At 47.8% G+C, this 17,038-nt stretch overlaps 1 protein-coding gene across 1 annotated transcript; it reads right to left on the reverse strand.

The window, feature by feature from the left end:
* Positions 1 to 13,828: 13,828 nt before the first annotated feature.
* On the reverse strand, positions 13,829 to 15,633 carry LOC133452383 (tripartite motif-containing protein 16-like). The gene has a single exon (XM_061731653.1). The coding sequence runs from the start codon at positions 15,535 to 15,537 to the stop codon at positions 13,870 to 13,872; it is 1,668 nt and encodes a 555-aa protein (XP_061587637.1). The 5' UTR covers positions 15,538 to 15,633; the 3' UTR covers positions 13,829 to 13,869.
* Between the last annotated feature and the right edge of the window lie 1,405 nt (positions 15,634 to 17,038).

Raw genomic sequence — 17,038 nt, forward strand, 5'->3', positions numbered from 1 at the left:
TTATTATGTGTCTTGATTTTATTCCTTGTTGTTTATTTTGTATCTTTAGCACTTTGAGATTATTTTATGAAAAGTGCTTTACAAATAAAATGTATTAGTGTTATTATTATTATTATTATTATAGCCGAGCCTGGGCTGCCATAAATTGACTGCGGCCCTTCCTGTGATTTGGGGTCTATGCCAAATGAGGGTGCTATTTATCACAAAAGGCTGTAAAGGCAAAGCCTGCTGGGGCTTTGAGTCATTTTGGCGGATCCTTTGTTTCAAACTGTTGAATGGTGCTCTCAGTTATTGTTTATTTGTTTATTTATTGATTATTATAAGTATTTTATGTAATCAGGACATTGACGTCACCTGTCTGAGGGGCGTGGTTAATAAAAGAGTCCTTCTGCTATAAAAGGACGAAAAACGCAGGACAATATCAGACGAACCCTCCATATTACAGAACATAATATATAAATAAACACAATATAAGCGCTGCTCTGATCAGCTTCGATGCTGAAAAAGCATTCGATAGGGTCAGTTGGGCCTTCCTGTATAAAGTATTAAAGAGAATGGGATTCAATGATAAATTAATGAAATGCATAAAGGCATTGTATACTGACCCATCAGCTAGAATTAGGATAAATGGACATCTGACGGACGCTTTTAAATTGTACAGAGGGATTCGACAAGGTTGTTGTGCTAGTCCCGCCCTCTTTGCGATTTTCTTAGAGCCGCTCGCTCAAATAATAAGACAAAATGAGGAATTGAAAGGAATCACGATGGCAAAAGAAGAACACAGGATAGGCTTTTTTTGCTGATGACATAATTACCTTCCTTCTGGACCCAAATAAGATGTTTATCAAATTAGTAAAGACTATGATTATAATTATAATTACATCCGAAGATGCTTCTCCTTCACTCACTTTTAGTGAATGTAGCCTTGACCAGGAGGACTTGATGTCATCAGGTGGTAACCAAGTTCATCGGATGTTTCGACCCTGGACCACAACACCCTCCCATTGGCGGGCCGGCCGTGGTGGCCAAATCACTGCCCATCTCCTCCTCCTGGCTTCCAGCTAAGCTCCTCTCTCCTGCTCCAATACCAGCAAGAGGCTCTCTCTGCTGCCTCCCCCATCCTGCGAGCTGCTGTCTTTCTCTCCCTCCCTGTCATTCCAATGGCTGAGAGCATCCTCCACACCGACTGGGCAGGGAATCCTCTACAGCCGACCTCGACTGGGAACAGCCATGCCTGCCATCCTTTCCCCCTGCAGTCATTCAAGAGATCCTGGTATTTGGCGCTCTTCCTCTCAAACGCCTGCTCACAACCTTCTTCCCATGGGACTGTCAGTTCTAGGAGGATGATCTTCTTTGCCTCTTCAGACCACATTACCACGTCTGGCCTCAGGGGTGTCTGGACAACCTGGGGTCCGTTTCACAAAGCAGGTTCAACAAACTCTGAGTCTAATCCTGAACTCTTAGTTGATCTACTCTGAGATCGGAAACTCTGATTTTTTGGTTCCAGAACAGCGGATTTGAGCTAATTTACTCAACTCTAAGTAGTTTCACCTGGAGTTCAGCGCGTGAACCACAACTACCAAAAGCCAGCATCAGTTGAGCGCTGATACAAGGATTCACCATGGCAACCGGCGACAACAAAAGAGCGACATACTTTTTCTTTTTTTTTTTTAAACTTTATTTAACATTTCAATTTACAAAATCTCTTTGAGGAAACATTACCGGTAGTTTGCATCTGAAGATCCACAGATCCACATACTTCACGCCGAGTCCTTTTTCACCCGAATGGAATTAGAGATTTTAATGCGCGCATACGGCGAATTTGAACATTTTGAACAGTTTTTCGAAAAAAGAGTAATATAAAATGAATTTACTGTAACAGATCTCTACATCATTCACCTGCAATTCTGTGGAACTCCTTTTATGGCTTGGACAGGTTTATGTAGGCTTGCCACCCATCCCTTGAAATACGGAATTGTTCCGTAATTGGGAATTAAAAGTTGCGTTTCGTATTCAACCAATACAGACACATATTATGCTCTTATTTATGTATGTAATAATATACAGGTGGAGGTCGGAAAATGTGAATATATTGCAAAACTTTATTCGTAGTAAATTCAACTTAAGGTGAAACAAATATTATTTCCCACTACATGCAAAGTGAGATATTTCAAGCCTTTATTTGTTATAATTTTGATGATTAGCCTATGGCTCACAGTTTATGAAAACCCCAAATAAAAAATCTCAAAAAATTAGAATATATTATGAAATCATTAAACAATTCAATCATCAAAATTATAACAAATAAAGGATTAACATATATTGCTTTGTCTGTAATGAGACTATGTATAATGTACATGTATTACGTGGTCTGATAACCATCTCCCGACGAATATTTCATTCTCTGCGCATTAATTCTGCACCTTCATCAATTGTTATTCTTCATCAAGGACATGCCATGTTCGTGACAATGGACTTCTAATATATATACTGACTCTGTTTTTAATGACAGACGGCAGAACTTCGCCAAAACTCGCCTGCTGACTGAATGAATGAGGAAATCAAATGTGCGTGCGGCTCTGAAAGAGGCGGAGACGCAGAGAAACGAAAGTTACGCCTGTAACTACGGTTCTATGAGTCCCGGATGACCGCCAGGCGGTGCTGTAAGCACTGGATATCTCCCCCTCGCGCATGCGCATGTCGAGTACAATACCAACAATGTCACGTCACCCGTGACCCCTGCATGACCCCCGGAAGGGTATATCTTCCGGCGTCAGCATGGGATCGGCTCCTAGAATCTTCTCGCGAGAGCACGAGGATTCGGAGTGACCGGCAGGCCTGGCGGTCATCCGGGACTCATAGAACCGTAGTTACAGGCGTAACTTTCGTTCTATTTCGTCCCTACTGACCGCCAGGCGGTGCTGTAAGCACTGGATGACGAATACCAACAATGTCACATAGAATCCCGGTCACATACCTCACTGATCAGGGGCAGAAGGACCCGGGAGTAGAACCACGCCCAATGGTTGGGGAGTGGCGACATTGATCCGGTAAAACCTGGAGAACGTGTCTGGCGACGTCCACGAAGTCGCGGTGCAGATGTCCTCCAGAGGCACCCCCTGCAGGGCAGCCAAGAAGCTGCGACGCTTCTGGCCGAGTGGCACCTCACCCCCACTGGTAAGGGGCGGCCACTGGCCCTGTGGGCGCGCTCGACGGTGTCCACCACCCAGTGGGACGGCGCTGTCCAGAAACAGCACGCCCCCTGTTGGGGCCACCATGGCAGAGAACAAGCTGCTCCGACCGTCGCACAGGCGCGGTAGCATAAGCAGCAAGGGCCCGTACGGGGCACAAAGGGCTCGGCCCACTCTCTGCAGGACCTAGGGCAGGAACGCCACGTTCGGCCACAACATAGCCCCTGAGCTGACTGACAGGGCATGTAACTCATCGACTCGCCGATGTCATGGCGAGGAGAAAAGCTATCTCCGTAGAGAGCCACTTCAGGCCCACCCGGGCCAAGGGCCCAAAAGGGTGGAGAAGAGAGGGCACCTAGCACCATGGGCAGGTCCCACACTGCTCGGGGATTTATATTCATGTTTATGTTCAGGTTCTCTGGAAAGCGTCTAGAGACAACATCTGTTGTATTAGACGCTATATAAAAATCGAATGGAACCGAAAACTGGGGCCTTTGGGCTCCTCGGGGGGGGCAGCCTCAGAGCCCCCCTGAGAAAGAGAAACCAGCCGGTGGCACCCCACGGTGGCATTCTCAACCAGGGCATGTTGCGATGAAATGACCGCCACATACACCCTTAAAATGGACTGAGCACGGCCACCATCCAGGAGGGACCGAAGGGACCCCAGGATCGTGGCCACGGGGCAAAGAACAGGGTCCTCTGCCCCGTCTGCACACCAGGCAGAGAATCTCCCCCACTCGCACTCATACCAGAGGCGGGTGGGAGGCACATGGGCATTCGAGATGCCAGCCCTGACGGGTTCAGGACAGCTTGACAACAATGGGTCGGGCGCCGCAGCGGCCAGACTCAGAGCCAAAAGCGACGGGGTCGGGGTGCAAAACCTGAATCCCCGGCTGGAAAAGACGGTCCCTCTGGGGGGCGTCATGTTGTGTCGCAGCAGAGCCCCCGCAGCAGTGGAAACTATGTTTCCCCGGTCGGAAGGGGGCCACCAAGAGGAGCCCGTGAGCCCTCTGGAGGACCCTCTGCAAAGGCGGCTTGCGCCGGGAGAGGAAGTCCGTCACCCGGTTCCTGTCTCCAGGCAGGAACATCGCCCGAAGGCCGGGCAGGCGAGGAGCTGTCCACTCTAGGAGGCCCCGGGACACCTGCAGCAGCTGTGCAGAGTCGGGGCCCCCTCTGGTGGCCGATCAAGGAACAGTGGACACACTGTCCGACCGACCCGGCACGTGCCTCTTGGCATCCAGGCGGGGCTGTCCAGCCACATTGCAGGGGGCGTAGCGACAGCAGGCCCAAAGGTATAAGAGGGGCAAGGGTTGCCATCACGCACCTGGTGAAAAAAATCCTCGGTGACAGGGAGAGCCCGCACAGGAGCACCCTGAACCGACAACGGTGGCCCCGGTAGGCGAGCCCCCGGAACCACCGGTGACGTGCCGCGACCGGCACGTGAAACAAGCGCCCTGTAGGTCCACAGTCGCAAACCACTTCCTCCTGACCAACGCAGAGCATCTGCTGTGGTCAAGCCTCCGGAAGGGCAGGACCTTCATGTATTCGTCGAGGTCCCTCAAGTCCAAGATGGGACGACGTCCGTCGTCTCACTTGCTGACGAGAAAGTAGCTCAAGTAGAACCCCCAGGCCGCGGCGGGGGGTCCACCGGCATGATGGCGCTCTTGGCCAGTAGGGCGGGCAACACCTGAGCCCAAGCCGGAATGTTTGCCGGGTCTCTGACGATGGTCATCTCAACCCGGCCGGAGATAGGAGGCCGGTGTCGGAACTGCAATACGTACCCCCGGGCTAGGGTGGAAACCACCCGGGCCCCGATGAGCAGGCAGCCCAGTAACCGAGCTGCTGCCGGAAAAGTAGCTGACGACCGGCTCCGTGGCCTTAGCGCCGTCTCCCCCGGGCTCCGGACGTCCCGGGGGGGCGACGGTCGGGATCAACGCCCCGACGCTGGTGGGACGGTCCGCGCACAGGGGGGCGAAAGTCACCAGCAGGCTGACTCACAGACCGCTGAAAGCCGCGCCGGCCGCCGTGGGCAGGCGGCCGGGGGCGAGGCCCGGGGGCCGGTGAAGGGCCTCCCGGTGTACAGGAGGCGGCCGCACCCCTGTGAAGGTACACCAGCCGCTGCCTGGTCTCATCAGCCAGGGCGGTGCGGTTCAGAGCTTCCAGGGCAGTTGCCCCAAACAGCTCCCCCGGTTCTGCCGGTGCCTGACGAAGAACCCTACGAGCAGTCTCCGTCAGGGGTGACTGCGCCAGTCAGACATGACGGCGCGTGTGCACCAGGGTGGACATCAGCCGCCCCAGTTCCCTCGTTTGGGAGGCAAAAAGCCTGTAGGGATATGTCACACATGTCCTGTGTGGAATCATCCACCTGTGCATCCTGCAGGGAGGTGGAGAGAGCCAGTAGCAGATGAAAAAAGGGTGTTCCCCAGCCGGCCGATGCGTGCCGCTGTTTCATAAGCCTTACAAATATGCCCATCAGTAACCCTACTCTGGGTAGAGGGGCACTTGGGATCTGGCTTCAGAGCCTCATCAGGAGCCACTATCAGTGCTGCAATGGAGGGCTCGATGGGGGGGGCATGTGGTGGAGACCAGCCACAGCAGCGTCCTCCATCGCCGTCAGAGCACGGTCATCAGCCGGCTGTGACATCTCTCCAGCATGAGTGCAGCTCCCTCAAAAAACTCCGACAAAGACGGAATGTGAATTCCACCGGAGAAGGATTGCGCCTGTGGAAGGCGCTAGAGGCCACCTCCGCACGCGGTGCATTCGGCTGCAAGTGTGCCAGGGCAGTGCGGATAATGCTCTGCACGGAGGAACAAACCGTCCCCTCCCGAGAGCTCTGGGCAGATGAGTGCGAGGAGAACCCCGAGCGCTGTGAGGCCGGGTCCCCTGACGACACGTTGAAGTGGCTCGCCGAGGCTGCAATGGAGATGGCGTCCTCCGGCAGCGGCGGTGGCGACCCCAGAGCAAACTCTGGCATGGCAGGTTCCACCTGGCCAGTACCAGGTTGCAGATTGAGGAGGGGCGCCGTCATCTGCTCCATGTCGGCAGCCAAGCGATCTACCTTCGAGGAGAGCTGGCTCGTCATCCGCCGTCGTTTGGGGGCCCCCACCACTCTCTTTGCCGATCGCTTCAGAGAAGACCCCGGCTGAGATGAGGGGAGGCTGGCCAACGGCCCCGCTGCTCAGGGCCGAGGCACGACACGCAGAGGTCCTGGTCATCCGCAGGGTCCAGGGCGGCCATGCACCCTGGGCATGAACGCTCCATCACAGCGACCGGTGGGAGAGGGAGGGGACGCGCTGCCGTCGCCACGGATGTGCTGGCAGGAGAGAGGAGCGGACACGCTGCCGTTCACACGAATGTGTCGGTGGGAGCGGTCACGCTGCCGTCACCACGGATGTGCCGGTGGGAGAGGGGAGCGGACGCGCTGCAGTCACCACGTAGGTGTCGGTGGGAGAGGGGAGCGGAAACGCTGCCGTCACCACAGCGAGTACGCCGCCGTCACCACCAATATGCCGGTGGGAGAGGGGAGGGCCACGCTACCGCCAATACGGATGTGTAAGTGGGAGAGGGGAGCGGAAACGCTGCCGTCACCACAGCGAGCACGCTGCCGTCACCACCAATATGCCGGTGGGAGAGGGGAGCGGCCACGCTACCGTCAGCACGGATGTGTCAGTGGGAGAGGGAGCGGACACGCTGCCGTCACCACGGATGTGCTGGTAGGAGAGACGAGCGGACACGCTGCCGTCCACACGAATGTGTCGGTGGGAGCGGTCACGCTGCCGTCCACACGAATGTGTCGGTGGGAGAGGGGAGCGGTCACGCTGCCGTCACCACGGATGTGCCGGTGGGAGAGGGAGCGGACGAGCCGCCATCACCACGTAGGTGTCAGTGGGAGAGGGGAGCGGAAACGCTGCCGTCACCACAGCGAGCACGCTGCCGTCACCACCAATATGAAGGCGGGAGAGGGGAGGGCCACGCTACCGTCAACACAGGTGTGTCAGTGGGAGAGGGGAGCGGAAACGCTGCCGTCACCACAGCGAGCACGCTGCCGTCACCGCCAATATGCAGGCGGGAGAGGGGAGGGCCACGCTGCCGTCACCACGGCTATGAGAAAAGGCAAAAATAGGCGTCTTTACTCAAAAAGAAGAGAACAATCCTCTCTCGTTTCTTTCCTTTTTCTTTTTTTTTTTTTTTCAAAAGAAAAAAATAATCTGCAAGGAAAAAATAATGTCGTCACATTAATAAAGTGGGAGAGGGAGCGAAACGCTGCCGTCACCACAAATGAGCCGGTGGGAGAGGGGCGTGGCCTTCACCACGGCTGTAAGCAAGACCAAAAAAAGGTGTTCGTATTGTTTTTTCAAAAGAAAAAAATAATCCTTTTCCGTCTTCTCTTTTTTTTTTTTTTTTTAAAGAAAAAAAATTATCTACAAGGAAAAAATAATGTCACATTAATAGAGTGGGAGAGGGAGCGAAACGCTGCCGTCACCACAAATGAGCCGGTGGGAGAGGGGCGTGGCCTTCACCACGGCTGTAAGAAAGACCAAAAAAGGTGTTTGTATTGTTTTTTCAAAAGAAAAAAATAATCCTTTTCCGTCTTTTTTTTTTTTTTTTTTTCAAAAGAAAAAAATAATCTGCAAGGAAAAAATAATGTCGTCACATTAATAAGTGGGGAGAGCAAGCGAAACGCTGTCTCCCTGCGCAGATTGTGATCAGGTGTCAGGCGCAGCTTGACAGCTTACCTTCTGTCAGCTGGGCAGGGGGGCGGGGAGGGGAGACGCCGCCGCCACCCGACACCATCAATACCGCGTCGGCCACAGCTCCTCGGAGGACGAAAAAAAAAAAAAATCGTTACTCCTACCTTACGGCACGAAGCTGCACAGGGCCGGCGGGTTTCTTAGGGAGGAAAAAAAGGAGCTTCACAAAGCTCCTATTTCCGTCCTGTACTTCAGACGCGCGATGCGAGAAGAAAAAAGGAGCCGATCCCATGCTGACGCCGGAAGATATACCCTTCCGGGGGTCATGCAGGGGTCACGGGTGACGTGACATTGTTGGTATTGTACTCGACATGCGCATGCGCGAGGGGGAGATATCCAGTGCTTACAGCACCGCCTGGCGGTCAGTAGGGACGAAATAGAACTCCAGGTTTCACGATATAAACCTGGTCCCGACCAGGTTAGGTTCAGAGCGTCTGTTACTACGGTAACTGACCGAGAGCTTAAGTTACCTCTCTTTGTGAAACAGGCTAGAGTTACCTCTCTTTCTCTGGTTTGAGTTACCTCCCTTTGTGAAACGGAAAACTCAGAGTTTCCCTCATTTCAGGGTTAACAGACTCCGAGTTTTCACTAAACCTGCTTTGTGAAACGGACCCCTGGGGGGATTGGAAGAATACGGATTGATGTCAGGCTACAAATTGAATATATCAAAAACTCAGGTATTGACATTTAATTATAAACCAAGTAATGAAATCAAGAAGCAATATAACTTAAATTGGAACACTAAGGGCCTGATTTACTAAAGGTTTGCGTGTGTAAAAACGTGTGCAAACTTGACAGTACCCGCAAACCAAAGTGCCAGGTGATCTACTAACAGCGTGCAAAGAGGACTGCGCCTCTCAAATGTGCAAAATAGCACACGCAATTCATTTAGTACTTTTGCCCTGATGAATAATCAATATGGGGCGTACCCGCCAGAAATCGCTAAATACTGGGAGGGGAAGATGCAAATAGGGTAATTTACCACACGCAATGAGATTTACCAAGCCTGAAAGTAATTGCGCGTATTGTGATTGCGTCTGTATTTAATACGTTCGAAAGGAAGGTGCTAATCTGCTGCTGCTGTTATTGTGGCAAGGAGGCGACATCCAAAATCAAAGAATACGAAGAGAGAGAGTATTTATTCTGCTGCATGCTATTTTAAAAATGGTTGCACAAGTTTTATTAAAGGCCACTTTTTCTTTAGTTCTTCGCCTTATATCTTGCCACCTTCTTTTATTGTGCCCCCCTCCACTCGCCCACAAGCAGGCCAAGCCTTTGTGCCAAACTTTGTATTTTATTGATTACTTATCTTATTGAACGTGAAATCATCCTTCGTAAATTACATTTAATTAAAACCCGTGCTTATTAATCACAAAACACAGGTTAAACATCATGACCAAATCCGCTCCGACCCGGTGTGTCTGTGATCAGTGCAGACAGACTGCAGCTTCACCTGAATTATGGTTCCGCGTTAAATCAACGGCGTAGCCGACGGCGTAGGGTCGCGGTGCGGTGTGCGTCGCCGCGTACCCTACGCCATCGGTTCTGCGTTGGTGTGACGCGGAACCATAAATCAGCCAATCAGGGAGCAAGGGGTTGGGGGAGCTGGGTTGATGTTGATCCGCGGACCAAACTTGTTAAGGAGCATCTAACTCACTCTTATCTACGCGGAAATAACGCTAAAATATAAAGAAGGCTTCCCAAAGTGTGATCTATGGTGAAATAGGAAAATTAAGATGTGCAACTCTTCTAAAGGTGAGACATGCATTTAATTGACTTCATGGCGCCAGCCTTGGCTTTTATTATTACGCAAATGTGGAATGTTTGGGTCTGTCTAATTTCGTCAAATTAAATTTGGAGATTCACCGTTCACATTTTTATGTGTATGCGTTGTATGAGAGAGAGATGGAGAGGGCGAGGGAGGGAGATACGTGGCCTGTACCTCGTTGTTTTTTGTTTTTTTGCAGTTTGGGTGCACAATACACTTGTGTGTGTGTGTATTAAAAAGAGATTTTGCAGTATGTTGTGTAATTGAAACTGGTTTGCTGTGATCGTTGATGGCAAACTCATATTAAGCATTTACATCTCTGGTTATTATGTGCCCCCCAATTAGATCTGTTCTGCCGCCGACTCTGTTTTAACCTCATCTGCCGTTCTTTTTGTCTTATAACTGCATTTATTCTATCGCAGATTTTCTCCGATATTGCGTTTCTTTTGGTAATGTTTAAATTTCTTTGCTGTAGTTCATGAATGTTTTTATTTGCCTCTTCCACTAATATTTCTAACTCCACCGTGTCAAATTTCATTTTGCGCTTGCGACTATATCCTGCTTTCCATCCAGACTCTCCATGGCGCAAAGTTTGCGCCGAAAACCGTAAGACACGCAACAGCTCATTTAAATACTGCTGTTTGCACCTGTTATCAATTGCGCACGCAATCTTAGTTGATCACCCGCAAAACACACAACAACAGCACGTGCAAACTTTTTCAGTGCAGACGCAATTTAGTACTCTTTATTTAGGATCTTAGTAAATCGGGCCCTAGGTCAATAAAATATCTAGGAGTTAAAATAACTAAGGAATTTGACAAAATTTACGAGCTAAACTATAATCATATAAATGATAAAATACAAAGAGATGTAGCAAAGTGGTCAACATTAGTATTAGACTTCAGTTCATTTTGATCAAGTTCAATTGATGTGATCAAGATGAATCTCTTGCCTAGGTTGCTATATCTCTTCCTATCACTCCCAGTTGAAATACCAGATTCACAATTTTTAGCATGGGACAGGCTGATATCAAGATTCATATGGGCAGGAGGCAGACCCAGGATAAGATTTAAAACCCTTCAAATGGACAAAGAAAGTGGAGGATTGGCGTTGCCAAGTCTTAGAGAATACTATTACGCTGCACAGCTACGATACATAGTATATTGGTGCTCCCCGAGTTATCAAGCCAGATTGAAGGACATCGAAAAGAATATGAGCTGGGCCCCCCCACAGTCTAGATTAGGTGGAAAAGAACATGGATTTTAAGGACGAAAATACAATTATGAGAGAAACATTTGAAACATGGTATGTTGTGATCAAGAAATATAAGCTGACTGGAGAGAGTAAGCGGTTGATTTGGCCTTCATACACATCTAGATTCAGTCCAGGAATTTCAGATAGGACCTTTGAAAAGTGGAGAGATAAGGGGATAACAGCTATGTTTACATTTACAGAAAGACAACACTTTAAATCATTTAAACAACTTAAAGATGAATATGGATTAGAAGATCGTGATTTATACAGATATCTGCAATTAAGACACTTCTATGACACAGAAATTAAGACAGAAATTTCATTGGAAGGGAATGATGTGATTGAGGTGTTGACAGGTGCTTATAAGCAAAGTCCTTCAAGAATTGTTTCCAAACTGTATAGAGGTTTAATGAAGCAACATGGGAGAAATACAATGTATATAAAGGCAAAATGGGAAAAGGAATTAAACATTGAGTTGTCAGAGGATGATTGGCACTCCATGAATAAGACCCAACACACGTCAACAAGCTCCAAAGGATGGAGGGAATTTGGTTGGAAGAATTTAATTCGATTTTTTATTACTCCAAAAATTAAAAATAAACAATTGGGTGAACAACAATATTGTTGGAGACAGTGTGGGCAATTGAGTGCCAACCACTCTCACATTTTCTGGACATGTATAAAAATGCAAGCATTTTGGGATGGGATCCTAACAGCCATGGAGAAAACTTTGGGATATAAGATCCCTAAGGATCCACAAGTTATTTACCTTGGACTGATACCAGAGGATGTAATAATGTAATAGGATTGTAATTCTCTTTTTACCTGTTTAAATCAGACCTCTTGAAATCGTCTCCAAACTGTCCAGAATGCAGCAGCCCGGCTTTTAACTAGTAGTAATAAGAGAACACACATCACTCCAATTTTATCCTCTCTTAACTGGCTTCCCATTAAATTTCGCATCCATTTTAAAATACTGGTGCTAACTTTCAGAGCTTTGCATGGCCAAACACCACAATATATCGCTGACCTCCTCCTACCTTATGCGCCAAATCGGGCTCTTAGATCAGCACACCAATCGTTACTGTCTGTCCCTCAAACTCATTATAAATCCAGAGGTGACCGTGCTTTTCAAGCTGTTGGGCCAAAATTATGGAATGCTCTCCCTTCACAACTGTGTTTTCTAGAATCATGTGAAGGCTTTATGAAGCAGCTGAAAACGTTTTTATTCAGACAGGCTTTTGGTTAACCGTTCATTTATTGTGTCTCTGCGTTGCTGCTATGTTTTTAATTGTGCGTTGCGACTATGTTTTTAACATGCCAGCCCAGTGCTGTTTTCTGTACCTTGTTAATTTTATCTAGGTTTTTATATATATGTATACTATTGGTATCTTTTCTTTTTAATCTCTTTTCATTTGTGTGCCTTCTTTTAATGTAAAGCACTTTGTGATTTTATATATGTGAAAGGTGCTATATAAATAAACTTTACTTACTTACTTTACTAATAAGCAAAGAAGACATATACATCGTTAAGATTCTATCTCTTGCGGCTAAGAAAGCCATTACAAGAAATTGGCTGAAAACGGACCCACCTGGCCTGAGACAATGGCGTGATATTGTTGAAGAAATACGATTAATGGAACAAATTACCCACAGTTTACAACTCAAAACAGAGCTATATGCTGTAAGATGGGCAAAATGGTATCAATATGTAAGACAGTAGTGACCCCACCCCCCCACCCGTTTTTGTTGTTGTTGTTTTTCTTGTATCTGTCTGTTGATTTTGTCACCAAGTGAAAAATGGAAAAATAAAGTTAAAAAAAAAAAAAAAAGAGTCCTTCTGCACGCAGCTGAGAGCGGTTGCAGTGCTGAGTGCTATGTGAGGCAAGCTATGTCTACTTTCGTAGAAATCGAGGCTGGCCTCAGAGCTAGATCTCAGATTTAGGCCTCAGAATTGAAAACAAGTCTTCCCATGTTCAACACATGTCTGGTTCTCATGTCCATGGACCAGTTACTCAGCCGTCACATTCCCCCGCCGGTGCGTTGGCTGCTGGTTATTGTTTTGAAAGCACCTCATCTAAAGTAACATTAGTTAGCATGCTAAGCTATGATGCTAACAAAGCTAACTAGCGGTAACTGCACTGAGGGGGGTGGGTTTCAGTCTGGTGCCATGTTTGTAGGGTCACCTGTTGAACCAGGTGAGCTACCGGTACCTGGGTCGAGTTCTTTGTCAGGATCTGCAGTTCTTCAAGTTTATTACAACACAAGTGGTCTCCAGGTGGTCTCCGAGACCAAAACATGACCCACCTCCAGTTATTACAAAATCAGTTGAAAACTCCCGTAAGATTGGAGATCCTGGATCCTGAGTTTCATGGGACCAATGGAGGGTCCGGTTATACTTAAATCCGGTAATATGGTCTGTTGTTAACATAACTTTGGGATGCTTCAGGAGGAAAACTGCCTTAGTTTGACTGGAATATTAGATTCATGTTTTCTCCCTCAGATCTGATTCAAGTCCTGGAAAGAAGACTGAATAAAACACTTTGTTGAGACATCACCAGTTTTATTTCTCACTAAATTTTCAGGTTGTTAAACATGAAACATCCTCAACAGATTTAGACATCAACATCATTAGATCTGCAGATCTGCAGATTTTTCTGTTCAGGTTCATGAAGCTGAAGAAAAATAATTTGATTGAAACATAAATACACATTTAGAGTTTAAGGTTGATCAAATAAAATAGCCTAAAACATCCCATAAATGAACAAAAATAAGAGTGAAACCTGCAAAACACCTGAACAACAATGTTCCTCTACAATCAGGGAATGAGAAGTGGATCTCTGAACGGTGAAAAAACATCACAACAATCAACTCTGACTCATAAACAAGGAGAAGAAAACGTGTCTATCTGAGTGTACAGAACTCAGCTGAGTTTCCAGAACCGTTAACCCAAACTCCAGCGTAGAGCGGCTGAGTGAAGGTGGTCTGGACTCTGTGGAGGAGGGTCATGGTTTCAGAGACGCTGTAGAAGGACAGAACACCCGCTCTGTGATCCAGGTAAACTCCTATTCTGGAGGTCTGAGGACCTGAGATGGAGGTTTGGATGTTGTTGTTGTGACAAAATACATATCTGTCTAAGGAACAACGTAGTGACCAAGATTTGTCATTTAATCCAAATCCACTTTCATACCCTGATCTGCTGATATTCTTGTATGAAACTGCTACAACAACTACATCTGCTTTCTTCTCCACCTCCCAGTAACGACGTCCAGTCTGACTGTCTCTACTCAGGACCTGAAAACGTTCACTGAATCTCTCTGGATGACCAGAATAAGACTGGAGTTGGTCCATAAAAGTCACCTTTCTGTTCTCCTCTGACAGTAACAGCTTTGTGTTTACTGTGTTTGGATCCAGAGTGATTCCACATGAATATTTCAAGAATCCAGCTCTGTTCGTTGGTTCTGGTTGTGGCAGTAAAACATCCACATCAGTGATGGTCAGTGAGATGTTTGTCCACATGTCTCTCAGGATGTCCTGTAGTTGACCTCTGACCTCTGACACAGCTGCTGTCACATCCTCAAAGTATCTGAGAGGACGGATGCTGATGCTGGAGGAGTGTGTGGACTCACTGAGTGGTGACAGTGAGGGGTAGTTGTGGAGAAACTGGTTGTGGTCCTCGGTGTCTGAGAGCTGCTTCATCTCAGCGTCTCTCCTCTTCAGGTCAGTGATCTCCTGCTGCAGCTTCTCCTCAAGCTCTTTGACTCGACTCACTTCAGTTTCTCGCTGGGATCTGATCTGCTGCTTCACATCAGAGCTTCTCTTCTGGAGGAGAGAGATCAGCTCAGTGAAGATCTCCTCACTGTCCTCCACTGTTTTATCAGCAGACTGATTGATGGCCTCCACCTCCTGCTGAAGCAGCTTCACATCTTTCTCTCTGTCCTGGATCTCCTGCTGGATTTGTTGTCGACTCACCTCCACCTCTCTCTGCCTCTCAGTCCTTTCTGCTGCAGCTGTGACTGTGTTGTGGCCTTTATGTTCATCCACAGAGCAGAGATAACAGATACACTTCTGATCAGTACGACAGAACATTTTCATCACCTCACCATGACAGGGGCAGATGTTGTCCTGCAGGTTCTTGGAGGGATCCACCAGCTTGTGTTTCTTGAATGTAGATGAATCATGATGAGGTTGAAGGTGTTTCTTGCAGTAAGAGACCAGACAGACTAAACAGGACTTGGTGGCTTTCAGTTTTCTTCCAGAGCAGACATCACAGGCCACATCTTCAGGTCCAGCATAGCAGTGATCCGCAGGAGCAGCTTGGAGTCCAGTCTTCTTTATCTGCTCCACTAAAGCTGCTAACATGGTGTTTTTCACCAGCTCAGGTCTCGGTATGAACATCCGTCTACATTGAGGACAGCTGGGGAGTTTCTTCTCTCCTTCATCCCAGAAGTTGTTAATACAGTTCATACAGTAACTGTGTCCACAGGGAATAGTCACCGGGTCCTTCAAAACCTCCAAACAGATCGAACAAGAAAAGGTTTCCTGGTCCAACTGATCTCCTTTCTGCGCCATTTCTCCTCTCGATAACTGAGACTGAGACAGTTTTACTTCTTCAAAGGTGAAAATAGTCTGAGCTCTGATCTACAAATCAGGTGTGCAGAGAATGGAATCTGTCAGCTCTGTGTTCAGCTTGTGTTGTTCAGACCCGTCTTATAGCTGCATATCTGCAGGGGAGGGAACCAGAAAACCTGCTCAGACTGGATCTGCCGGTTCATGACGCCCAGAGTTCTGCAGAAGAAGATGTCTGAGATAAAAACTCTTTCAGAACAGGAAACGTTCCTGTTTCAAACTACTATTAGTGTTCCAGGTTTCCATGTTGTTTTAACGCCAGTTTCTCAACAATTAAGACAGTCAAAGGAGATGTAGAGCTGGAAGTGACACGTTCAGGGGTTCTTTCCCGTAGCTGACTCCACCAATGAGATCCAGGTGTAAAGAACACCCCCCTTTTTCAGTATAAAATAGATTAGATTGATGACGACAGGGTGCATTCCTCTCCTGCCTATGTGGTTTGAGAGAAGTGTACCTCCGGCTGGAAAACATTGTGCTTGACATTAAAAAGTTGTATTAACCTGTGATTCTATTCCACTAGTTTTCTTTTGGTTCACCAGACAAACAAACAGTAATCTTTCAGATTCATACTAAAAGTGTACATGCGCTCAAAAGCCGTAAATGGCGTGCACACAAAAAAATCCTGATTTATGAACCGTGTGCACGCACATCTGCACACAATGTTCTCTTTATAAATCACAGTCCACCTGTAAGGTTGCGCAGGTGAATTCGCCTCAGATCCCGCTCTCTACACGCCCACTTTCTACCATGAATGGTAATGCAAAGTACTTCGTGACTGTATTTGCATATAAATGAGCCTGCTGATCATGCGCAGCGATTGCCTGCAGTCTGTTTCTGCTGTGCGTCAGGATGAATGAGACATGTCGAGCCAACGTGCCACTAAATTTCACGGAGACCGAGATGTTGTGGATGAGGTGGAGGCCAGGATAAAAACATTATTTGGTGGTCACAGTAGTGGCATCTCTAACAAAAAGAAAGCGAGTGAGTGGCAGCACGTTGTTGCTGCGCTGTAAACGCCGTGAGTGCAACGGACAGATCTGTGGCAGAAATAAAAAAGAAGTGGTGCGATCTGAAGGTGGAGGCCAAAAGAGGGTGGCCCGGCACTTATTTGTTATGTCCTCAGCAGCAGCACCAAGGTGTCCCAAGCACATGGCGCAGCTGGAAGTGGCCGTGTCCTGACTGACGCTGTGCTTCAAACACAGAGGGACACGATCAGCGCTATTATATTATAAGTCTGATATGCGATGAAATTAAAAGTATGACATGAATCTGGCTTCATTTCACCACCTCACCGTCTGCGTCGCCAGTTCCCCAAATCTTCAAAATGTTTGTGCGCTAGGATCAAAGTTTGCGTAGAGAGATATGCACGTTTTCCCGTTACGTTTTTTTTTTTTAAATCCCAACCTTACCGTAGACCGTAGAAGGTGGCGTGCGCATCTTTCAA

The sequence above is a fragment of the Cololabis saira genome, chromosome 10, assembly GCF_033807715.1.
Source record: "Cololabis saira isolate AMF1-May2022 chromosome 10, fColSai1.1, whole genome shotgun sequence".
Lineage (NCBI taxonomy): Eukaryota > Metazoa > Chordata > Actinopteri > Beloniformes > Belonidae > Cololabis > Cololabis saira.

Excerpts from the sequence above, each read along its gene's own strand:
- LOC133452383 (XM_061731653.1), bottom strand. The coding sequence starts at position 15,537 with ATGGCGCAGAAAGGAGATCAGTTGGACCAGGAAACCTTTTCTTGTTCG.